Below are 26,987 nucleotides of genomic sequence, written 5' to 3'. Positions count from 1 at the left end.
GCTTGTGTGGTTTACTGTTGTGCTTTATGTACTGTGCTGTGGTAAAAAATTGGGAAGAGTTCCAACCAAGTAAAAGCCATGTGTTGTGCTGGACTTGTGCCTGTGTCTGTCTTTGTCAGGTTTGCAGAGCTGCAGCCCACCCTTCAGGCCGCAATTACCTAAGTAAAAACAGTTCTCACTAATGGATCGATTTTACAAAAATCCACCCTCAATGAAATATGAATTGAATGGGTAAAACATTGGAGAAAATTTGCAATGATATTTTGTGTTTAATAGTCTGTTGAACACGGGAAACATGGTGAGTCTCTTATGGGGACCATTTACCAGCTGTACTGGGATGTTGATAAGGTAGCGGAATAGTTGTTTCTCTAGTCTACATTTCCCTGTTTAGAATGGAGGCTCACTGCCTGTAGAAGATGGTATCACTTTCATACTGCCTTTGGCCTCATTCCTTCTGATTCAAATGGATAAAATCACTAAGTTTATTCAGGATGTTATCAGCTGACCAGCAGATAATGCTCCTTAGGGCTCTGTTTCTTTCCTTTACCACAAATGGTGATGCTGCAATACTATACCTGCTTTTGATTTATTTTTTTTTTTTGATAACACAATCTGGCAATTAAATGGAGTTTCCTCACTGGAGCCTCAGCTGTTTATTTTCACTTGTGCCCTTCTACTTTACAGGTGGAAAAAGCTATCAAAGTGCCAGTCTTCAGTGTGTGCAGATAATAATTAGCAAAAATTGTGTATTCCTTCACCCCATGTAGCTAACACTGTTTATGAAGAAATAATGCAAGTTTCAGAAATTTCTAACAATACAGTCATATAAAAAGTTTGGGAACCCCTCTTAGTTCTTTGGATTTTTGTTTATCATTGGCTGAGCTTTCAAAGTACCAACTTCCTTTTAATATATGACATGCCTTATGGAAACAGAAGTATTTCAGCAGTGACATTAATTTATTATTTATTTATTGGATTAACAGAAAGTATGCAATATGCATCATAACAAAATTAGAAAGGTGCATAAATTTGGGCACCCCAACAGAGATATTACATCAATACTTAGTTGAGCCTCCTTTTGCAAATATAACAGCCTCTAGACGCCTCCTATAGCCTTTGATGAGTGTCTGGATTCTGGATGGAGGTATTTTTGACCATTCTTCCATACAAAATCTCTCCAGTTCAGTTAAATTTGATGGCTGTGGAGCAGGGACAGCCTGCTTCAAATCATCCCATAGATTTTCGATGAAATTCAAGTCAGGGGACTGTGACAGCCATTCCAGAACATTGTACTTCTCCCTCTGCATGAATGCCTTTGTGGATTTCAAACTGTGTTTTGAGTCATTGTCTTATTGGAATATCCAACTCCTGCGTAACTTCAACTTTGTGACTGATGCTTGAACATTATCCTGAAGAATTTGTTGATATTGGGATGAATTCATCTGACCCTCGACTTTAACAAGGGCCCAAGTCCCTGAACTAGCCACGCAGCCCCACAGCATGATGGAACCTCCACCAAATTTGACAGTAGGTAGCAGATGTTTTTCTTGGAATGCGGTGTTCTTCTTCCGCCATGCAAAGCGCTCTTTGTTATGACCAAATAACTCAGTTTTTGTCTCATCAGTCCAAAGCACTTTGTTCCAAAATGAATCTGGCTTGTCTAAATGAGTATTTGCATACAATAAGCGACTCTGTTTGTGGCGTGAGTGCAGAAAGGGCTTCTTTCTCATCACCCTGCCATACAGATGTTTTTTGTGCAAATTGCGCTGAATTGTAGAACAATGTAAAGGTACACCCTCTGCAGCAAGATGTTCTTGCAGGTCTTTGGAGGTGATCTGTGGGTTGTCTGTAACCATTCTCACGTCCTGCGCATATGCCGCTCCTGTATTTTTCTTGGCCTGCCAGACCTGGGTTTAACAACAGCAACTATGCCTGTGGCCTTCCATTTCCTGATTACATTCCTTACAGTTGAAACTGACAGTGTAAACCTCTGAGATAGATTTTTGTAGCCTTCCCCTAAACCAGGGGTGGCAAACTCCAGTCCTGGAGTGCCGCAGTGTCTGCAGGTTTTCATTCCAACCCTTTTCCTAATCAGTGACCAGTTTTCACTGCTAATTAACTTCATTTTTCCTTCATTTTAGTAGCCCTGTTTTTAAGGATTCAGTGCTCTGAATTAATTATTTTCTTCAATAGATGACAGCCAAACAGAAATCAAATGTGAAACAAGTCAACAGTTGACCAGCTAAATTGGGCCTTCAAACTCCAACTAATTTCACCCCAACCAGTTTCTTAATAAGAAGCCAATTCTTGTTGTTAATTAAACCCGTTATTTAATTCCATGACTTGTTGCTGCTCTCATTCTGCCACAGCAGACATTTCCAAAACTGTTGATTTTCTGTTTCATGTGCTTGATTGTCGCCAGAATCATTTTCTCTTTACTACACGTACCGGTGTCTTACAGTTTCATAGTATTATGGAGTTTATATATTTTCCCTGTGTCTTTGTGGATTTTTTCTCAAAGTACTCTGGTTGTATATGTGACATACCAAAGTCAGGCACATAAGATTAATTAATGATTCTAAGCTGCCACCATATAAGTGAGTGAGAGAGAATTTGATTGTGCGTCTGTAACCTGAGGTTTGCTGATGCCTTATCTTTTTTCAGATGCTGCTAAGATAGGCTTTTGGTGATTTCAATGATAGTGATTATTGTGCATCATAATCAACTGTGTGCCTTCTATTTTGCTTAAGTATTCAGTGAAGACTGTTAAACAAACTTGAAGTTTCAGGAATTGAAATCAGAGAATTTTGATTCATTTATTATGGTTGCCACACCGCTACAAGTTGCTTCACATGTAGGGTCTGCCGGTAATGACTGAAAACTAAGCATCTTAGCTGCTTGACTTAAAAGAAAACTCATTTTGTTCATGTATTTTATGGGCTATTAAGTGAGTGGTCTCTTTACTTTTGTTGTCTTCATCTATCCTCACTTAACTTTGCTCAGTATGATGTAGCATTCTGTCATCTCACTGATCTGATGAGCCCATGTTAGGATTCTAGTAAAATATGGTTTGCATTGTGCTGTCTTCTCCCTCCACACAGAAAGCGAAAATTAACCCTTATGTTGTTGACCTTGGTGAGCGTCTTTTATGGATTTTTGCCGTATGCAGACATTTTGTAACAGACTTACTGCATTTGAGCATTGTTTCATTACTCATGTCTAAAACACCACCTTGTACCCTCTAAGAAGTTTTATCAATGTGCAAGTATCAACAATCATTCTTACCAACCTACTGTATTTGACAAATCATTTTAGTGTATCAGCTTAGATCCTGTAAGAGCGCAAATGTATCTGTAGAAATGAACAATCTTTATTGAAAATCTCAGTCTTAACTTGATTTCACTTCTGTGTACACACCAATGGGGACTTTTCTGTAGTGCGGTTCTTGTTGGGTTTTTCCCCTGGATATTGTGTCTTCTCTTTATATACATGTATGTCACTCCTGCATGATGCATAATGTTGTTTTTCAGTTTAGAAACACTAGGCTGTGCATCCATAATTAAGAAATTAATCTTCTTTGAAACCATTGAGCTGCTTTTTACTTTTTTGATATGCCACTCCCAAGGTCTGAAAAGGTATCTTTAGTTTTAAACAAATCCAAAAATAATTGACATTGAGATACCTTCACAAAGTAATTTCAATAAAACTGACTTGTTTATTGCGTTTTTGAGAAGCAGTGTCTGGATCATGACTCACTGTAATAAAAACAGCATCTCTTCACAATCGCTCTTCACATAAATGAGAACATGCACTTGAGCAAGCTCGCTTGTTTGATTAAAGCTAGTGAAATACCTGCAATTTGGAGTGCTATCTTGTTTAAAAGGCCTTGTTGAAGCCAATGAGCATGCTGAATTTTTTTTGATGGTTGCTTTAGCAGAGGCACAGACAATTATTATCTGAGGAGATGGCATTTATTTCCACAGTCAGTGGGGAATGCATGAAATGTCCTCAGTTTCAAAGCAAAGACCCTACATTACACAAAAGATTAGAACAATACTATCTGCACATTTTTCGGTTTTTCCTCTGTCTGTATTGACTACCTGTTGTCACTTCCCAGGATTAGAAACCAATGCATTCACCCGTTGTTAATAATTGCATGAAGCAGAAACACAGGTGTGATTCAATCCCTACATATAGAAAGCTCTAAATCTCATGCCGTACAGCCTATTCATAGCCTAATGGTTTGACAAAATATGGCTTGCTTGGAGTTGCTTGAAGACTATGCAGTTGGTCATATACTATGTCATTGAAGACACGGGTTGGCTGGTACACCAGGAAGCCACGACAGAGGGAGGATATGGATGGACAGACATCCTGACTGGGCTGGTTAGTGGTACCTTTCCTGGTTGGGAGGCCATAATGAGGAAAGGACAGAGGGACACTGCCTCCCAGAGCTACAGTATCTGTTCCCCCAGTACACTGGGTGACAGTGTCCCTCTGGTATGGCTCCCATTTGGACACCCACAGAGCTGCACAGAAGTTGTAGTTTTGCTTGGCAGCACTTTTGGGTTTCTCGGGTGCCTCTAAGGGGAGATACTGGGAGCAGACTCCCCTGTTAAGGAGAAGTTCTGCCTGACCCAGATGTGTGTCCAAGTGGCAATCCTGTTGTACCGGAAATACTCCAGGGTTTAGGTTGAAAAGCATGCGCTCTGCTTCATTTGGGGGTCAGAGTCAGGAGGAGGTGGACAAGTTTTGCTTGGAGTAGAGTGGAGGTAAAAAAAGGAAAGAAAAGGATTAGTGACTGATTTAACGGGTGAGAAAAACCTGTAAAAGGTGTTTTGCTAAATAAAAATATCTTTCTTTGGACTTGTGACAGTATGGTTTGGTTGTGTTTGGGCATTTGGGGGTGATGGTGAGCCTTCTTCAGGTCACAACTATGAGAATGAGTATTTAGGGACTGGTTGGATTTTTTTGCCTATGATGATGACTGGTTTATGAGCTGTTTTAGGCTTCCAAAAGCCATTTTCTTGGAATTATCTGCTGAATTGAAACACCAACATTAGAATAACAGACAGCACGAAGTTGGTCTATGTCTGTTCATACGCAGATTTTAACAAAGGTTGGCTTTCCGACAGCAGGTACCTACAATTTTTAGGAGGCCCAGACCCCTCATGGACCCCGTGATCATCAGAGGTGACTGTGTGCAGAGGGTGCAGACCTATAAATAACTGGGAGTGCAGCTGAATGATAAATTGGACTGGACTGCCAATACTGATTCTCTGTGCAAGAGAGGACAGAGCCCGGCTATACTTCCTTAGAAGACTGGCAATCTTCAACATCTGCAATAAGATGCTGCAAATGTTCTATCAGACGGTTGTGGTGAGCGCCCTCTTCTACGCGGTGGTGTGCTAGGGAGGCAGCATTAAGAAGAACGACGCCTCACGTCTGGACAAACTGGTGAGGAAGGCAGGCTCTATTGTATGCATGGAGCTGGACAGTTTGACATCTGTGGCAGAGCGACGGGCGCTCAGCAGGCTCCTATCAATTATGGAGAATCCACTGCATCCACTAAACAGTATCATCTCCAGACAGAGGAGCAGCTTCAGCAACAGACTGCTGTCACTGTCCTGCTCCACTGACAGACTGAGGAGATTGTTCCTCCCCCAAACTATGCGACTCTTCAATTCCACCCCCTTGGGGGGGTTTAAACGTTAACATTATTCAAAGTTAATGTCTGTTTTCTACCTGCATTTGTATTAGTCTTTAATTTAATATTGTTTTTTGTGTTCCAACACCAGCCAGTTGAGGCATATTTTATAATTCCCCTGAATAAATTCCCTGATGTAACGCTGTAACCATGACATGTCATTAACCAAGGGGACTTTTAGCCATGAATTATACAACCACAATTGTTAGGCTTGTGCTTCTGATGTCATGGCTATTTTGTATATGCATTCAAACAGTGAAGAGCTTTGTAAGCATAATTTTACCTGGGTGGCAGTTAACCTGACAGCATATTTTGAAGCATTTTCTTAGTTTGGACTGATGAAAATTATGACACCTAGAAGACATATCACCTGAGAATAATGGAAATGCCCTAACTAATTATTGATGCATTATTGTAAATGTGTAAGGCATTATCCAGACTATATGTTGAGTATGCCCAACCATGGACTGAAGTCCAGTGCCAGGCTGTTTTTTTCACATCCTAAGTTCTGCCAAGATAAACGCTGGCTGTTCATAACCAAATGGCTACATCTCTTATATATATTTCTCTTCTGGTTCGTCCTGCTTCCTGTTCAAAAGCGGTTCTGCCCATACGCAGCCAACACGGCATTTCTCGATTGCTATTCGTCCTCTTCCAAACCCTTCCCCATGCTGCCTGTGGCTCCTCTTCAAAACCGGTCCTAGCCACACGCAGCCAACACGGCATTTCTTGATTCCAATTCTTGCTCTTCCAAACCCTTCTCCACGCTGCCTGAGGCCTCCCATACACCCCCACGCCACTTTTCTCGATTCCTATTCCCTACGATCGCCACGCCTTGCCAAACACAAGAAAATTCACTGCAACGACAAATTATTTCAGTCTCACACTTGCACAAAACGTTTCACAACGCAGAACTACCTTCACAAACACACAAAAATTCACTCCGCTGAAAAATTATCTGACTCCCACTCCAGTAACACATTCTTCCAGTGCGATTCCTGCAACAAAACTTTTCAAACGCGAACCTCACTTGCTAAACACAAGAAAAGGCATTCTTCCCAACAACTATATGAGTGCCAGAAATGCAATAAGAAGTTCACTACACAGGATTGTCTGACTAAACACAACAAAACTCATTCACAACTCTTGCAATGCGACATCTGCAAAGCAACGTTTCCAAACCAATGCAGTTTCAGCAGACATACACACAATCCTGTTCCCGTTACCACAGGTACTTCTTCACTTAATTCCTGTCTTCCAGTCCAAGACTACAACATTGGGACTCCAGACCAGCAGTGCAAACACTGTCATGCACTATACTGGCCTGCTGAGCATAATACATCCAACAAGTACTCGAGGTGCTGCCATGACGGTAAAGTAGCTTTACCACCTTTGCAGGAGCCACCTGTGTCTTTAAAACAGCTTCTTACACACCAAACATCAGAAGCTAAAAATTACCGTGAACACATTCGAGAATACAACTCTTCTCTAGCGTTTGCTTCCATGGGTGCACAGATAACTCAACCTCCTGGCCATGGACCAAACTGTTTTAAAATACACCGGCAAATTTATCACCAAATCTCTCCACTATACGCTAACACTTCTACCTCTCCAGGGGCCTCATGTATAAACGGTGCGTTTGCACAAAAATGTTGCGTAAGAACATTTGCACGTTCAAATCGCGATGTATAAAACCTACACTTGGCGTAAAGCCACGCACTTTTCCACGGTACCTCATACCCTGTCGTACGCAAGTTCTCTGCTCGGTTTTGCAGACTGGCGGCACCCAGCGTCAAAGCAGTGCTACTGTTCCTGTGTGGTTACCCTTTCTTAGATCCACATCCACGATGGCGGCTGTATCAAATACACTGAAATTAACCGCATATCGTTCATAAATTTAATGCATCTGATTGTAATTAACCTGTAACAATATAACGGTCCACAGAATGGTCAAACTAGTCTAAATACCATAACTTCTTTAGCGTTGTTACTCACACTGCACCTTCTTTTTCTTCTGTCAGCTGTTCCCGTTAGAGGTTGCCACAGCGGATCATCTTTTTGCATATTACTCTCACTGCCCCACTCAGAGTATTTATATCACTGTACCTGAGTGTGAATCACAGATCTACAGCGATCGGAAAGAGAATTATCGGTATACAGCATTAAGCACTCGCTGCGTTAGCCATTCGCTATTTGAACTGCTCTCATCTGACCAACGGAGAGCCTTTCCTGTTCGGACCTCGCGGTTCACAAACAGTTTCATCCCAAGAACTACACACGCACTCAATCAGTCCATCAAGTGGACTTGTACTTGTACTTGCAAGTTACCGTGAGGTAATTGTACTTATGATACAGTTATAATATTGCACAACCTGAGCCACTTTATAAAGTGCGTATTTACATATGATGACGATATCATTTTTAAGATGGAATGCAGCAAAATATGTTGATTATATTATACAGATAAAACTTTAACTTTAACTACACAGTGCCACAGCACTAGCGAGCTTGAGCTTCGTTCACGGATTGTTTCTGCCTCGCCCTGTTTTCATGCTGTGGCTGGCATGACACTGGAAGGATAGATGGATAGAATAATTAAACATTACGAAGATATTTTGATGTTCCTTTAAAAGTTTTGAAGAATCGGCGTTCTAAGCTTACAGGTGGCTTAACGTCTATTACATAGCTGATTGTGTGGCGATTGGGTATTTGGAGAAAGAAAAGTAAGGACAGGAATTGGGGGTTAGTACGTTTTAAAAAGACAGTACTTCTGTAATAAAGCATTTCATTGAAGGTCGTGCATGGCGCAGCAAGCATCTAGGGTACGACATGAACAATCACTGCGCCACCGTGTTCCCATGTTTAATAACATGCTTTAACTCATATCATCATGAAAATGATATCACGTATACTTCTCAGTATTTTAATTACTCAGAGAGCTGTAATATTACGAATGTAATGGATTCTGTGTCCTGTCGGAGGAAGAACACGTAGTGATTTAGGCACATAGAGCACATCTAAGATCAAATACAAAACAAAGCATTTAACGTGCTACTTTAGTTACGATGGGATTTGAGAAACTAGTAAATTAAACGATTTTAAGATGAAGTTTATCATGTTCTACTTTAATGACAAAATAAACTACATGATTAAAGTGGAAATTTTTGAGATTAAAGTTGACATTTCGCACTGTGTGCCTTTTTTTCACTGTACCCTAATAAGCTTTCATATGACACTCAGACGGTGGGCTATGAGTCGCCTTTTCATGCTGACTTTGATATGTGACAACTTTTTTATTTCGGGCACTGTGCAACTTTGTGAACTTGAGCTTTCGAGTTTCTCCGACATGCTATGTCACTCGATCAGCTTCCTTTTGTTGCTTATATAAATGTTTAAACCAACAAATAGTACGTTTTTCTTTGCCTCTATTTGGTATTCGCTGAAATTCCTCTATTTTTCCTCGTACCTTTGCCATTGCCTTTTCACAGAATGCTGGGCTTAAGGGCTATTTATATTGATTTGCATATTCAAAGAGGCGTAATTCTGGGAGGAGTTGGGACGGGACAGCAAGCGCGTGGATGTGCGTTTATTTCCACGCTGAGCGGGATTTATGTAGCGGAAGAACGCGGAAGTTGGCGAACGCACAGATTCCTGCATTTGGATTTTTCTGTGCATAAGCACATTTCGGCTTTTGTGCTTACGTCATGTTATAGTGCGAATTCTACGCACGCCGTTATGCATGAGGCCCCAGGATATGGACAGTTGTATGTTTTTGACACAGCGCAAGCTACTGAAGTACACTTGCAAAATAAAGCAAACACCGCATGCAGTGAAAATTTACTTCTCCAGCTAGATTCCATGCTGCAGAACCATCAACCCCTTTGCTAAATCATACAAACACATGCATGAAATCGCTCAGTCCAATCCAACAGCATCTGTACGAATGGTTTTCAAGGAAAATCCTGGGCAGGATTTATGACGATACAATGCCCCGACATGTCACACCGATGTTGCAGCGATTTTTGTCGGAGAAGATGGCGAACCGCCTGCCGAAAGGGACATTTGCATCTATCCCATAGACAACTCCTGTAAACAGATTTCCACGCTCAATATGAATTGCGATCCTATGGTTTACCCACTTTTATTCCCGTATGGAGACATTGGCTGGCACAAAGATTTACAATATGTTCCCGATAAAAGAACCACCAAGCGAATAAGGCTTACTCAATGCCAATTTTACACATACAGATTAGCAGTGAGGAATACATTTAGTATTTAGTATTGCACTCTAGCGGCAAACTATTCCAACAGTACGTCGTAGATGCATATGTTAAAACAGAGGGCGCATGTCTCAACTATCTCAGATTACATCAACAAGATCTGTGCGTGGAACAATACAAAGGACTATCAGATGTACTGTAAGCAAACGCTGAAAATAACAACGTACGTGTAGGCAAAATGATCATATTACCATCCACATTTCTAGGAAGTCCAAGATACATGCAACAAAACTATCAGGATGCCATGGCCAAGTACGTAAATTCAGAAAGCCTGATTTCACAACTTTGTCTTTCAAGAAGTATTTATTTCTTCTTGATTTCTGAATTCCTTTCTCACCGTTTTCCGTTCCTATTCTTACACCGGCGTATGCTACGGTGGGCGTCGGCTGGTATCAACTATAGCTTGGGGTCCCAGGTGCAGGAGGTTCAAAAACACAATGAAAGCTTAGTTAACTGTGCATAACTGAAAATGTTTTCTTTTGGACTGTCACACGACTACAGGGTGTAGTGCTCCTGCACCGAGGTTCAAATTCCACTTCTGGTTATTGTGTTTATGACATGCTTGTCTGTATGACCCATATGAGTGTATGCATGGGTCTGTCCTGTGGAGAACTTCCATCTTGTCCAAGTTAGTTTCCTGTTTTGTACCTAATGTTGCCAGGATAGTCTCCAGTCCTTTGTGACCTTGAATTGGATTAAGCATCTTAGGGAATTGTTCTGTTTTTCTTCCTGTATATTACCTTTTCTTTGGAGATATAAACACTAACAAAAAAGTAAACATTTGAAAAGTACATATATCAATTAAATCGGCTTAAATGCAATAAGCAAGACAGTTAATGAAAAAAATGTATATATATGAAATAAATTAGTGCTTAACCTTAAACAGATGTCAGTCAGGTCCCTTGACAAGGTGGCAGACCAAAAGTGATCCTCGAAACCTGCCCTTCCTGTCTAAGACATCAAGCTTGGAGAGTGGGGTTGTTTTTTGCAGTTTACTTCTTGATTTTTCAGTAATTTGCTCTAATATGCAGTGCACATTAAATTTGTGATTATATGCATCTGCCCATTTCTGAACCTGTTTAATCCACTTAAGGGATGTGGGGGTTGGTGTCATTGATCTCAAGAATGGAAGGGTACAGATATGTATGTTACACTTTGGATTTTCTTTTTTTGGATCAGATAGAGTTACTGCAAATTCTTTGCAACAAAACTCAAAGTTATAAGCTCCAGCTTTGCTACACAATAGTTCTTGAGGTTTTAGGGCTTTAAAGCCTCATGTTTTTTTACTTGCATCACTTTTTATAGGTTGGCAGTAAAATATTACTTTTCCCACATTTGACACATGTTCTAGGTGATGGCATTGGAATGCTGTTAGGTGAATTGATTAGAATTAACAGCTGTGGTCTCATCAATATCATTGCTTTGTGCGGAACTATTTTGTAACCTGTACTTCTTGCCCATTTTTTGATTAGGAAGACAAAGCTAAGATATTTCAGAATATGATACTGGAGTAGTCATTAAGCATTTTGTGTGTTAAAAAGAGAGTTCTCACCCACAGTGCTCTCCAAGGTGCTGAATCATGTTGGTGTGGAGTGTTACTTTCAGTCGAAGTTTCATGAGGCATTCCTCTTGCTTGGAAATTTTATTGTAAGCTGTGTAGTTATAAGAATGGTGGACTTGCTTCTTCTACATGAGAACACTTCCTTCTGTCTTCAGTGGAGCAAAAAAATCAATACATTTACAAGTAAGGCTCAGCTATAAATATTCTATTTCAAATGCAAACTTTTCTGTCTCAGTAGGTGCTGGTCTAGTTTCATAGGGCAGTTATTGAACCATCTGCTTCTCATTCATAACAGTTTGGTTAGGAAACATGTCTGCATTTCTAAACACAAACTGCAAATAGGATAATGTGGCTTTGAAATTACTGTATACTGCACTTAGTTGAGGACTTATACATATAGTAAGTCAGGTCAAGAAGCAGACATACAATATAATCAAACACCAGACTCTTATGTGGTTATTACTGTTGAGCAATGATTACACATTAATAATAACAAGCACAATTAATTATGTTATTACTTCAGTTCTTAGTAAAGTCACAGTTGTTAATCCAAAACTAGAACTGAAACTTAATCTTTGCCTTCTGTGCACTTTTTTAAGCTGTTATAATCATTTATAAATGAACTATATAATGAGCTGGTGTAGAGTGTTCTATTTTGTGTTTTTTGCCACTCATTTATATTAATAGCTGTAATATGAAGGTGATTTCATAGCAACTATATTACACAGCAACATAGTTTTTATCTATCCATCCATGGTCTGATTCTGCTTATTCTAATTTTAGGATTGTGGAGTGCCTGAACATGTCTCTTGAGCATCTGCTGTAAGGCAAAAACCATGCCTGAACTGTATTATAGTCCACTGCACATAAAACCAACACATATTTACACACCCCATATACATTCACACAAGGCCAGATAAAAGTTATTAATCACCCTTACCAACTGGTCTTTATGAAGTGGGAAGAATACCTGGAGAAAATAAAGAGAATTTACACACGTTACACACACACAGTGTTTGGAATAGGATTTGAATGTTGGGTTTTTTGAGTTGAATGGAAGCAGCATTGTGTGATTTTTATACAGAGTATTAGATTTATGTCGTAAATAGTTATACAGTATCTATCTATCTATCTATCTATCTATCTATCTATCTATCTATCTATCTATCTATCTATCTATCTATCTATCTATCTATCTATCTATCTATCTATCTATCTATCTATCTATCTATCTATCTATCTATCTATCAAAACATCTTCTCCAAAAGTACTGAAAGGTCAGGATTGGGAAGTAAGCTAAAGTGATGTGACACATTTTACCAGAGATTTCCTTTTGATTTGTAATCTAAAGCTTCAGTTTTGAGGTCTTGCACCTCTTTTTTAATCCTTGGTGATATCAATAGCTAGCACCACAAAACAGATATTTTCTTATGTAAAGCAGCCTCAGAGCTTCAGTAAAAATCACTATAAATTATGATAAATACTTGTGAAAGGCAATAAAGTCCAGTTGGGTGGTGGTTGGGGGTTTTTGATTGTTACTATTTTGTTACAGTGTTTCATATTTGTAAGAACATTTTTTTTTAATATTTTCAATTTTTTTCTTACATGTTCACACTTATTGGACATGCGACAACTCCAAATGATTAGAATGAGGGCATACACAGTTATCAAAAATCATATAGAATATGTTGTATATGTACTACAGACAATGTGTTTACTTGTCAAGTCAACAAAGACAATAAAAGAAGAAGGCAGGATGTATTGGATGCTTTCCACTAACTCAAACTCAAACTCAAAACCATTACATAATTATTCACAAACTCAGAACTTAAAAATGTTCTTTCTTAGCAGGATATGCTTGGCTGGCTGCTCTCTGTTTGAAGACTGCATTTTACACTTGAAACATGACTGTTCTCTGTTTTTCTGTCTTTTTTAATAAGAAGTTTATTATGTGCCATAAATAGGTTGTTCAGTAACATTTACTGTCCTTAATAACTTCTCTTTTGAATACACTGTCCTTTAGTCTACCCAAGGTGTTTATGTGCATTTGCTTCAAGATCGATACTACTGAGGTAATTTGGAAAGTCTGGATTAGATCACCACATCATATCTTCTATTTTGGACTAAGAAGTTATTTCCCATATCATTTCAAAGTAGGACCTACCTTTTAGTCAAGGGATAAACTTGGTGGTCTTCTCCACACAGAATGCTACTGTTTTCTTTTTTGCATATTTCTGAGTTGAAATATCGCACACCTCTGCATGCAGTAACACTTAGTTTATTTTAAACAGATCATATTCTGTTTTATCAGCCTTTCAAACTGTACACATTACAAACATTTTTAATTTGCCTAGAGTTTTCTTTTTGTAAGTCTAAGTGATGAGTTTCTTGTATTTACACATAGCGCTTTGCACTTGACTACATCACCCAAATGTATGCCTATTTTTAAGATTTTCAATTGTTTATGAATTGAATTTATTGCCTCCCTAGTATTTAATATGCTTCCAGTATGAGTGTTATATTCAGATTTCTCAATTAAATTTTTATTTCTAAATCTATTATTATTTCAAATTATCTGAGGACTCCAAGGGGCTACACTGATTTTTTTATACACATGATCATTCCCCTGTTATCCATAGTCTGTTTTCTGTCCATTAATCCACTCACAATCCAATTTTGCTAAATTACCACAGATGTCAGTAACTTTGGGAATAATCTTTTGTAAAGAAATGAATGGAAGTCTAAGTAATCTTTGTTCTGCAGGTAGATTGTTGTCTGCATCTCCAGTTGTTCAGAAACAGTTATCAACAATTCTGCCTTGTTCCTCCACTTAAGCAGAATAGCCTCAAGTGCCCCATGACAGTATATCGCCAACAACAAATTGACACTTAAAATATATACAGAAAAACATTGTTTCAATATACAGTATACCCTTTTAAAGGTAATTTAATGCTATGTATTTATTTAATACTGCCAATCTGACTGTGTAGTCTTGATGGTACAACTACGAGAAAATGATAAATGAATGTGTGAGCAGTTTGCAGAAAACACAACTATATAAAATTCTGTTTTGAATAGAGCAGTCAAATAAAGTGAGTAAGCATTTGTCAGTATCTTAAAAGACAACAACAGACCTGTATCACTTACTCTACATGTCATAAAGTGGCACAATTTCTACCAGCCAATGGTTCTCAGAATTTCTTTGCATACAATGGTGAACCAGATTTAATGTCTCAGAAAACTCCTTACAGATTGATAATGGCAGTAGGGTCACTTATTTCTAATGGAAAGGGTTAATTTTAAGGAGACAAGTGATAATTTAATAGGACTGTCTCTAGCCTAAAGAGATTGCTTCTGAAAGAGGCAAACCTTCCACAATTGGTTGCTTCTATTTCTAAAAGCTATTTTAAAGCAGCTTCTTAATTTTTTTTGTTTACTTTGCTCTGCAGGTGTCAGCTGATTAATGTTACAGTTCTGGAGACCAAAGTGAACTGTAAAGAAATAAAGCCTCACGTGAAACAGGCGAGTGCATGGCGTGGGTAAGGCCGGTGCAGCCGGGGACGTCCACCTTCCTCTGGTTGATCCTGCTTACTGCTGGAGTAATATTTTTAAATGTTGAAGCTGGATCCACAGAAGCTCCTTCTTTGGGAAGCCAAAATGCATCTTGCGGTGGAGATTATGAGTGCAAGGAAGGCATCATCTTGCCAATCTGGTACCCAGAGGACCCTTCTTTGGGTGATAAGATAGCCCGGGTCATTGTCTACTTTGTTGCTATGATTTATATGTTTCTGGGTGTCTCGATCATTGCTGATCGATTTATGGCTGCAATTGAGGTCATCACCTCGCAAGAAAGGGAAATCATTATCAAGCGGCCGAATGGAGAAACTTCCACAACTACAATTCGTGTGTGGAATGAGACTGTTTCAAATTTAACCCTCATGGCCCTGGGGTCTTCAGCTCCTGAAATAATGTTGTCAGTGATTGAAATCTGCGGCCATGGTTTCAAGGCCGGAGATCTTGGACCATCCACAATTGTAGGGAGTGCTGCCTTCAACATGTTTGTCATCATAGCCATTTGTGTTTCAGTTATCCCCGAAGGAGAAACTCGCAAAATCAAACATTTGCGTGTATTTTTTATAACTGCTGCCTGGAGCATCTTTGCTTACATTTGGCTCTACATGATACTGGCTGTGTTTTCTCCCAATGTCGTACAGATATGGGAAGGCCTCCTCACTTTAGCATTTTTCCCCATTTGTGTCATTTTGGCATGGGTGGCTGACCGCCGCCTGCTCTTTTACAAGTTCATGCACAAAAAGTACCGGACTGACAAGCATCGGGGGGTTATCATTGAGACAGAAGGGGATAGGCCCAAAGGGATAGAGATGGATGGGAAGTTGGTCAATTCCCATTTCCTGGATGGTGGCGCAGGGAATCTCATAGGTCTTATGGATGGAAAAGAGGTAGACGAGTCTCGACGGGATATGATACGCATCTTGAAAGATCTAAAGCAGAGACACCCAGAGAAAGAGCTGGATCAACTAGTGGAAATGGCCAACTATTATGCTCTCTCTCATCAGCAAAAGAGCAGAGCCTTTTATCGAATCCAGGCCACTCGGATGATGACTGGAGCAGGCAACATCCTAAAGAAACATGCTGCAGAGCAAGCAAAGAAGAGTAATAGTGTGCAAGAGGTGAGGATTGATGAGCCAGAGGAATTTGTGTCTAAGATCTGTTTTGAACCATTTTCATACCAATGCCTAGAAAATTGTGGGGCAGCGGTGTTGACTATTGTACGAAAGGGAGGCGATGTTTCAAACACGCTTTACGTGGATTACAAAACAGAGGATGGTTCAGCCAATGCAGGGGCTGATTATGAGTTTACAGAGGGCACAGTTGTATTTAAGCCAGGTGAGACACAGAAAGAAATCAGCATTGGGATCATTGATGATGACATCTTTGAGGAAGATGAGCACTTCTTTGTACGGCTCAGCAATGTGCGGGTGATGGAGACAGACGAATTGCTATCAGCTAACAACCTGCCTTACCCTAAGGCCATTTTGGGCGTTCCCTCAGTTGCTACAGTAACCATCCTAGATGATGACCATGCTGGCATCTTTACCTTTGAAAGTGACATTGTGCATGTGAGTGAGAGCATTGGCGTGATGGAGGTCAAAGTATTGAGGACCTCTGGAGCAAGAGGCACTGTCATTGTCCCATACCGCACAGTGGAAGGCTTAGCTAAAGGAGGTGGAGAGGATTTTGAGGATACTTATGGCGAGCTGGAATTCAGAAATGATGAGACCTGGTAGGTGTAAAGGGCTGGAATAGGGTGGTGGGTGGTAGAAGGGGATGGGAAGTACACTGGTTCTCACTTTTTAATGGATGATGTGTAACTTTAATTATTACATTTCTATTCCAGTTTTCCTCAGGACCAATTATCTTGGAATTTATTTAACCTGCCTTTTCTTTTTAGGTGTCACACTTGGCCACCTGTTATTAAGTACAACCTGGGTGTTGCATTTTTAATTTATTGTGCCCTTTTTAATTGCCTTCTTAGCTTTTTGTGTGCTTTTCATCCCTTGTGACCCTCCTGGATTTGAACAGTGCTATATTATGAAATCAGCTGTCTGCCATGTATGGTTTTATTTTTTTTTTATTGTTTTGGGGAGTTTGTTGGTAACATACTTTTAATGTACTGTTTCTCTTTTAACACAGATAATGGCGAAAAAAAGTACTTCTTTTTATTCTTCTGCTGGATTCAAGCTACACTATATAATGTCTTGTTGCTTTTGTGGTTGTACATATTATTTGATCTTGTTTAATAGAAAGATAAGTCACTTTTGTGTAGTTTGTGTTTGTTGCACAAATTCTTTTAAATAGCAGTCAATACCACCATTCTGTTTCCAAGATAAATGTTTTTTATTACAACAAGCCTGAGGGAGCCGTGCATATCCACAGCTTAGTTCACCGTACAAGTCTGAGGAAGGCAGGGAGAGCATTTAATTTATAAAGGCAGGATAATTTGTATAACACAGTTAGGAAATACATTAGTTATCATCAATCAATATACAGATACAGTAAATAGTATAATCCATAACACATCCTATATATTCCTAAAATAAAGGTCCAAAAATAGTAAAACAGATTATTATTCAGTATGTATTTCGTATGTATAACCCTACAGTTAAAAAGTTAGATCTCATTTATACTCATCTTCACCATGGTAAATGTGCTGGATCTAGATGGTACAGAAAGTCTTAGTTACACAGGACAGGCACATATAGAAACTCTAATTCACACAGAATGTTTTCTCCAACAGTGATATATCCTATAAATGTTTATCCTTATTGTAATATACTTTATAACACATAGAAATATTTCTTTAGTAATTTAAGAAAACAGTTCCTCCAGATCCTGTCCCAAAATTTTATTTCTTGAACAATGTCACAACTGTTTATTAAAGCTTTACTTAATGGGTGGTAAAAAAAGATCATAATGTGCAGCCTAGTGCATCTAAATCCTGTGCCAGTGTTCACTATGGTCTTTGAAAAATATAAAAACTGCCTTCTATATGTATAAAACTTTTATCCTAGTCTCAAAGGGAACAGATTTTTGACAGAAGTAGCAGAATGGTGTCGCATGGATTTGAGTTCACAGGGACCTCTACTGATAGGTTCCAGAATTTGGAGAGAGAAAAAGAGTATAGCTTGAGAATGGTTTGTATAACTGTTATTGCTATTTGTAGTTAAACAATAAGTTTGGCATTCTTCAGGTCATTATTATTATTTTTTCACAATTGAGGTATATATTAATTTCACATATGGAACTGTGTCCTAGAATGAAGCATTTTTTATAAATTTTAAAATAATGTTTAGCTTGCTGTTCACACTTTATAATGGAGGTGAATTGTCATAAGGTGCCAGTGTGAATACATTAAAACTTACCAAATATGTCAATTTTTCAAGACAAAAGTATTATCAGGTATTGATCCACATCTTGAGATTGCACATGTATTGCAAAACTGTGTATGTACATGCTTTGTTTTAGGAAGGGATGATAAGCAAAAAATAAGACACTTATTGTGAGATTTAGTCATTTTAAAAGGAGATAAACTGTTATTGTTCACTTCACTGTTTATCTTCCTCCACTGCACCTTATTAGCCCCAGCATACACTTTTCACCTCCAAAAATTGTCTCCAAGTGCTGTCATAGAAATTATTCATTGTTGATACCCAGATGTGAATTGCTGTCTTTGTTCTGTAAAAACTAGACAATATTCAGTGAAAAACTTCACACTTATGATCGCACACAGTCTTTCACTATACTGAAACATATTTCATTATATCACTAAGATATTGTCTGCTGCCACCTGCTAACATCATGAACTTTCATGCCTTGGTGGTACCATCTTTCCTAAGAAAAATAAGAACTTTCTACAATATGCATCATACAGACCAATCTCACTCCTGAATAATGACATTAAGATATTTGCCAAAGTTCTAGCCAGAAGGATTGAGTAAGTGCTTCCTTCTGTAATATCACAAGACCAAACTGGATTTATTAAAGGCAGACACTTAGTTTCTAATCTTTGACATTTGCTTAATGTAATAAAATCTAACACCCCAGATATATTATTATCTTTGGATGCAGAAACAGCATTTGATATAGTTGAATTGGACTACCTTTTCACGAAATTGCACAAATTTGGGTTTGGCCCAAACATATGTGCATAGATCAAACTATTCTGTACTAATCCAGAAGCCTCAGTTTGTATTAAAAACAGTATTTCAGTCTACTTCACACTAAAAATGGTACTTGACAAGGATGCCCCCTATGACCATTGCTTTTGCAATTGGCTGTTTACTTTTGAAATGCATCAAAGGTAAAGGGGATTATCGGAGAAGGACTTGAACAGAAAATATCAATATATGCAGATGATACGGTACTGGATATATCTGACCCAAAATTTTCTGTGCTAGCAGTCCTAAAAGCACTAGCAGGTTTTCAAAAAATAACTGGACTCAAAGTCAATTTGAATAAAAGTGTGCTCTTTCCAGTGAACTCTCTATCACACAATACTAAAATTGACACCTTCCCTGAGCAGATTAGTTTAAATACCTAGGGGTAAATATCACAAGTACATATTAAGCTCTTTTCCAATAAAATTTTGCTGTCCGCATGGAAACAGTTAGACAAGATGTTTATGGATGGTGTACCCTCCATCTCACATTAGCAGGGAGAATAAACACTGTCAAGATGAACATCCTTCCCAAGCTTCTTTTTCTATTTCAAAGCTTCCCAATATATTCCAAATATTTTTTTTGAAATTAGGTTCAATCATAAAATCAGTTATTTGGAATTCAAAACATCCATGTAACCAAAGGGCAAATCTACAACCACCTAAAGCAGAAGGGGGCATGGCAAAACCTAACTTTAAATTTTAGACAAAAATTTAGATAAATTAAAGAGTGATAACAATGCCGATAACAATGCAGGTATATAGACAGACAATAACTTTGTATAATTTTAACATTTACCCCCCCGGGTGGAATTGAAGAGTCGCATAGTGTGGGGGAGGAACGATCTCCTCAGTCTGTCAGTGGAGCAGGACATTGACAGCAGTCTGTTGTTGAAGCTGCTCCTCTGTCTGGAGATGATACTGTTTTATTACTTAGTGGAAAATATACAGGCCATGAAGATCTGGACATCAACACGAATCAATGAATATACACAAGCATAGTCTGCAATAGAGTTTAAATCTTGCAGCCCCAGTAAATACATTAATAATTCAATTGCTATTCATTCACTCAGAATATGGAACCAATGGAACCAATGTAGCAGGCACTTTAAGACAGAGAATTTTAACCACCTTGTTCTACCCTCTCAAATATACACAGTATTTAATGTTTGGAAAATGTCTGGGATTAAAACATTTACAGATTTGTATGTAGATAGGTCCTCCCTGCGTGGAGTTTGCATGTACTCCCCGTGTCTGTGTGGGTTTCCTCTGGGTACTCCGGTTTCCTCCCACAGTCCAAAGACATGCAGGTTAGGTGCATTGGCGATTCTAAATTGTCCCTAGTGTGTGCTTGGTGTGTATGTGTGTGTGTGCGCCCTGCCCAAGGTTTGTTTCCTGCCTTGCGCCCTGTGTTGGCTGGGATTGGCTCCAACAGACCCCTGTGACCCTGTAGTTAGGGTATAGCGGGTTGGATAATGGATGGATGGATGGATGTATGTAGATAATGTCTTTGCATTCTACAAGCTAAAGGTTCAAATTTAAGCTTCAAATTTAATTTCTCATCAACACTATTTTTTTAGAAACTTTGCTAAACAGAATCTGCCCAATTTTCTTCACTTCCCATCTATTTCTATTCCAGAAGAAATACTGATAGGTCTTGAATACTCAGATAGCGTCTCTATAATATATAAAAACATTTTAAAGTCCCTTCCTTTCAAAGATCCCAGGGTACGGTGGGGAAAAGACCTTTCACTTAATATTTCAGAAAATGAGGCAGCCATGCACAGAATACTAGAGCTCCATATATGCAAAGCATTCAATCATTCAACTTCCATCCATCCATTGTCTAACCCGCTGAATTAACATTTTCCAAAATATATCCAGGGCAAGATTCAAAATGTGACTGTTACAGTCTAGCTGTAGCTTCACTGGGTCACATGTTTTGGGTTTGCACCAAATTAACATCATTTTGGACAAAAATCTGTGACTGCATATCAGACAGCCTAGGTATCACAATCACTCCTAACCCATTAACAGCTGTGTTTGGTGGACTCCCAGATGGGGTTAAAGTGGAGAAGGACAAACAAACTGTAATTTCCTTTACCTCACTACTAGCACATAGACTTATCTTCCTGAATTGAAAGAATCCCATCCCACCTCTTTTAAGTCAGTGGGTAACTGATGGTCTATATTATATAAAATTGGAAATTGGAAAAAATGAAGTTCTCACTTAGATGATCTGTTCAAAATTTTTTTAAATATGACACGATCGTCCATAACATTTTAGAATAAGCTTCTATATCAGGGAAAAGGATACTCCTCCTTCCTTACTTTTTTTAAGGGTTTGCTCTGGTTGTTGGCTCTCCTCTCTTTCTTTTGGGTAGGGGTTGAATTTTGGTTTGTCAAGTTTGACTTGATTGTAAGGAATGTTATTTGCTTCAAATTAAAATCAGTAAAAATATATAAAAGAGAACAAATGGAATTGTAGAGACAAAGCTCTAGAAGCTTTGGAAATTTGGCGATTTAAGTGGAGTATGTCAATACTTTACCCATGACACCAGCTGTGAGCGGACAAATGAACTGGAAATGTATCCTTAGCTCGAGATAAACATACCAGGAATCTGGGATAAAATTTATTATTTACTTTTTACTTTTGTTGTCATGAGCATGCCTCAGAAACATGGGAGGCATGTCTTCTTAAATCAAGAAACCTTCTCTGCTTCAAAGTGGATATATTCAGTTAGTTTTAAGGCTTTTGTTTTGATGCTGGGACCTTGATATCCTTCACATCCATAAAAGGCAAAAGCAGGCTAGGTATTTTTAAAATTTAAAAATGCTTCATTTTAGAATTTAACCTTTTTGTGTCAAATTAACTTATATTGTGATGGTGAAAAAATAACTTGAAAAATACCAAACTTAACCGTTCAAAGGCCTAGTACTTTTTTGGGGCAGATGAAGAAGCAATTCAGGTAATTTAAAAATAGGATTAAATTAAGAGTTTTGGCCTGCTGTTTATTAATATAATATACACTGAGCTGTTCCATAAAAAAATCTAACTGTTAAAGCAGCAAGCATGTGATGTCTCACTTTTGAACAGTAGTTGTGTTCTGGTTTTCTAGCATGGGAGCATTTGTTGTGCAAATGGAATGGCAGTATGTTTCTAGAGTGAGTACTGAAAGCTTATAATCAAGTGCATGAAAGACACGCACAGATACTTTTGTTTATTGGTGTATGTAACAATCATTGATTTTTCCCGGATCTGCTTCTTCCAGTCCAGAGAGGCATCAGGCACAAGACATGAGCATATCCTGAATAGATTACTAGTCCCATCACAAAGCTCATGTACATACCCACAAGCACCCTTCTTGTGCAAATATAAATTCTGCTGGTAATATAACATGCAGGTGTTTAGGATGTGGAAGAAAAATTCAGACAGTAACTAGACCAAGAATGTAAAACCATGTTTATGTATATTAGCCAATGTACTAAACAATACAGTTATACAATATTTAAAGCAGTAAACAAGTATCAACTATATTTAGTCAAATCTAAGAAATTTTACAAATGAGAGAGGGACCTTCATTTTATCAGGTTTGTTTGATTAGCTAATGCCTATGTTGTTCAGAACTGTTAATGTCTCTGTTTTAATGATGAGGCATTGTCCTCTTTGAGAAAAAGTGCTTTTGCTGTCCATTTTAATGAACTTTCCCTTAATTTGCCCCATTTTATATGGGTATTTGATTCACTGAAAGAATTCTACTGATCACCTTTGTCAATGCCCGCTTCCATCTGATGGAGTTTAATTACCATGGTTGCTTGATGAAACCAATTTCCTGCTAATAAGAATGTGCACCAGTTGTTGTTTACAAAGCTTGTTCTAGTAGTGAAAGGGAATAGTTTGAATAGCATCCACATTGGTTTTAAGATCTGGAGGCATAACCAGATTTTTTTAAATGACCGACTAGCATATGATACAGGTGCGATGATGAGTGGAGAATTAGGAAATCCAATGGTCTTGACTTTATGCTATTTGCATCTACAGAGTAGCTTTTTACTAGTATTATTTTCTTTTGGCTGTGGAAACAAGGAAAACTGGGTAGTTTTTGGGTGCGAATCTTACATGCAACCAAATTAGGTCCTTTAGCATTCTGCTTTTCTTCATTATGATATATTTTCAAAGGAAACAATTGTCTGACAGATTAGACTTTATTTACATAGACTTCTTCTATGGTGATGGGATCCAGATGCTTACATTGATGCATCTTTATTTTTTGTACAGCTTTAACAATATACAGGTCTCATAATGTGAAACATACCTTGGTTTTGGATTCACCACATTTTTCATTTTCTATGGTCCTTTGCTCATCACTACAATTAACAAGGTAACCATAATGTTCCAAAACAAGAGATGCTTGATCTCTGTGTTTGCAATTTCTGACTACTTTGAGAGAAAATGACATTTGTTCTTTGCTAAAGTAAATGTTTGACTTCTTTTAATGTGAAACAGCACCATTGCTTGTATTACAATGGCTCTGAACTGATGTTTGAAAGAAAAATTCAAAGGAGGCAGCATTAATAGGCTCCACAAAATAAAAGTTAAAGATTAGCAAAGTTAATTTAGGTCTTTTTTACTTATACAGATTTACATTTATAACATGTATCCATATCGATATATAAAAGTAATAAAATCTTAATATAATGTATTTTTTTTGTTATACCTTGCCATCAGCACAGACGTATGTCTCCTGTACATTTGTTTCCTGCCAAAGTGCTGCTGTAGTCAAACAACCAGTAACTTGTAAAAATCATAGCTTCTATTTATTGTGTGCATATACACCAGGACACCAGGTTTTGCTTTAGCTCTGTTATTGTGTACATTAAAATTATTCCAAGTTCACCACTGAATAATCAGGATAAATGTACATTAGTAAAAGCATGTTATGGGGAGCAACTTATGTAAAGCAGAAGTTAGACCTATATGAATTGATATTACATGTCCATGATCATACTTACATTTACTTGGAACTTCACAGTCATTAGTCTTAGGAATAAGAATACAAGGTCACTTGCAAACTCCAAACACAGGGGAAACAAACTAATATCAGACTTGAGTGGGTGTGTGTGTGTTTTGTGAATTATCTTACAAAGCCACCATCTTAGCTATGAGTCACCTATAATCCATAAAATGCAAACTTGTGTCTTGTCCTACATGATAGCAAAGGACAGCCTCCTTAGTCAGCCTAACTACAGATAAGTCCTTTCACTCAATTAACCTTCCAGGCATTTGACTATGAGAAACCATCTTACAGCAATATTACTTTGTTTTATCCCTCTTACATTTGTAACACAACTCCAGTTTAAGCCTAGTGTCCTGTGTGGCACACCCTTCATATTTTGTACCTGTCACCAGTTAATTTTGCCACTTTTTGCATTTTGTGTACTTAACCCTGCAATGCTGCCACCCCTTTAGTGCTTTGTGCACAATACCTGTTCATGCTATCAAGTCTTGCATTTTCCACACACCACCTCTTTACTTGTCTGTTGCTTGTTCTTTGGAGCCGCAATAAGAAGTATTATACTATAAATCAAGCAATTCTTTTTGCTCTGTAGTGGGCACAAATCCTTTTGGTTTAACATTGGAGGGTTTCTTTTCTGGTTTCTGGTTGGATGGTTTTTGTTTTTGTTCAAGTCAAGTTTTGACTTTGTGTGCGTCTCGTGCTCTGATAGTTAAGTAGGAGCGCTAGGATGAGAGGTGCATACGTCTGGTGCTTTTGTGATTAAAGTTATATATGAAGATTGTTTAAAAGTTTATAATATACTTTGAATTATATTTGAATATTGTATGGGTTTTGGTATTTGTTACTGTGTATTTATTTTGTTTTATTTTTGTTTCAAATTTTAATGAAGTATAGTGTATGGTCACATTTTTAACGTTTTTTTTTCTCTTTTTCCCTTAGAGTGACTGAATAGGCTACACGGAATTTTTAATTTTTTTATTAATGAAACACGTATGTGAGTGGAATGATTTGTGTTTTTAAATGTACCTGTTCTTTATTTCATGATAAGTTTGTTAATGAAGGTGTTTTGTTTTTACTTTATTTTAATATTTTTAAAGTGCGTCTCTCGTGCTCTGACGGTTAAACCTTGAAAGACGACAGATTGACTGAATAGGCTACACAAAAGTGCATTCTGTAAAAAAATGCTTGACAGAATTCTGTGGCACTGAGCACATTTTTTGAGTCTTTTGTCTACTAAAGAAATTCAAAGTGCTCTTTTTTGACCAACACTTCAAACTTTGTGGAAGAGTATTCAGGATTACCATCCAGACGCTGACAGTGGCTCAGCTGTGTAGATTCCAGACTCAAAGTTGAAATTGCAAACATGATCTATGCATTGTGGATTCCACTGACAACTACATTTTGTAGTTCAGTGCTTTTTTGTACATTTGTTTTGATAAGTTTTGATATAAATATTATAGAACAGGGGCGGCAAACTCCAGTCCTGGGGCCTCATGTATAAACGGTGCGTACGCACAGAAATGTTGTGTACTCCCGTTTCCACGCTCAAATCGCGATGTATAAAACCTAAACTTGGCGTAAAGCCACGCACATTTCCACGGTAACTCATACCTTGGCGTACGCAATTTCTCCGCTCGGTTTTGCAGACTGGCGGGACCCAGCGTCAACACAGTGCTACTGTTCCTGTGTGGTCACCCTTTCTTTCTTAGCTCCACATTCCTGACGCGGCTTTATAAATACACTGAAACTAACTGCATATTGTTTATTAGTGTAATGCATCTGATTGTAATTAACCTGCAGCAATATAATGGTCCAGGGAATAGCCATAGTATTCCAAATACCATAACTGCTTTAGTGTTGTAACTCTCACTGCATCTTCTTCTTCTTTCAGCTGCTCCTGTTAAGGGTTGCCACAGCAGATCATCTTTTTCCATATTACTCTCACTGCACCACTCGGAGTATTTATATCACTGAATCTGAGTGGTAAATCACAGCAGCAGCTGATCGGAAAGAGAAATATCGGTATACAGCATGAAGCAGACGCTGCCAGAGCCATGGCAAAACGCTTTAGAGACTTCCCAGTATGGACTTCGCGGTTTAGAAATGGTTTCATCCCAAGAACTATAAACGCACTCAATCAGTCCATCAAGTGCTCCTTGTAGAACTGTTTGTACTTATAAGTACAATTACCTCACTGTAAACTTGCACTACAGTTATAATATTGCACAACCTGCGCCACTTTATAAAGCGCGTATTTACATATGATGACGGTATTCATTTTTAAGATGAAATGCAGCAAAATATGTTGATTATATTATACAGATAAAACTTTAACTTCATTTAAATAATCTGTATTGTTAATAATTAAACATGTGAGGACACGGTGCCGCAGCGCTAGCTAGTTCAGCGATTGTTCCTGCATTGCGTTGTATTCTTGCGCTGACGCGACACTGGAAAGATTGAAACATCTTCGTAGTACATGCTTAATTATTCTATGTTCCTTAAAAGTTTTGAAGAATCGATGTTCTAAGCTTACAGATGGCTTCACGTCTATTACAGAGCTGATTGTGTGGCGATTGGGTATTTGGAGAAAGAAAAGTAAGGACAGGAATTGGAGGTTAGTACGTTTGAAAGAGACAGTACTGCTGTGATAAAATATTTCATTGAAGGTCGCGCATGGCGC

The 26,987-nt window shown here is 38.2% G+C and overlaps 1 protein-coding gene across 1 annotated transcript in view; it reads left to right on the top strand.

Annotated features, from left to right (window-relative positions):
• LOC127525837 (sodium/calcium exchanger 3-like) overlaps positions 1-26,987 on the top strand; it is a 211,658-nt gene that overhangs the window by 28,573 nt on the left and 156,098 nt on the right. Inside the window, exon 2 of the mRNA XM_051920070.1 lies at positions 14,998-16,853. Coding sequence (XP_051776030.1) covers positions 15,079-16,853 — 1,775 coding nt within the window. The 5' untranslated portion in view covers positions 14,998-15,078. The remainder of the gene's footprint in view (positions 1-14,997; positions 16,854-26,987) is intronic.

Source organism: Erpetoichthys calabaricus, chromosome 16 (genome assembly GCF_900747795.2).
Source record: "Erpetoichthys calabaricus chromosome 16, fErpCal1.3, whole genome shotgun sequence".
Taxonomy (NCBI): Eukaryota; Metazoa; Chordata; class Cladistia; order Polypteriformes; family Polypteridae; genus Erpetoichthys; species Erpetoichthys calabaricus.
This window is presented reverse-complemented; position numbering and strand designations above follow the sequence as displayed.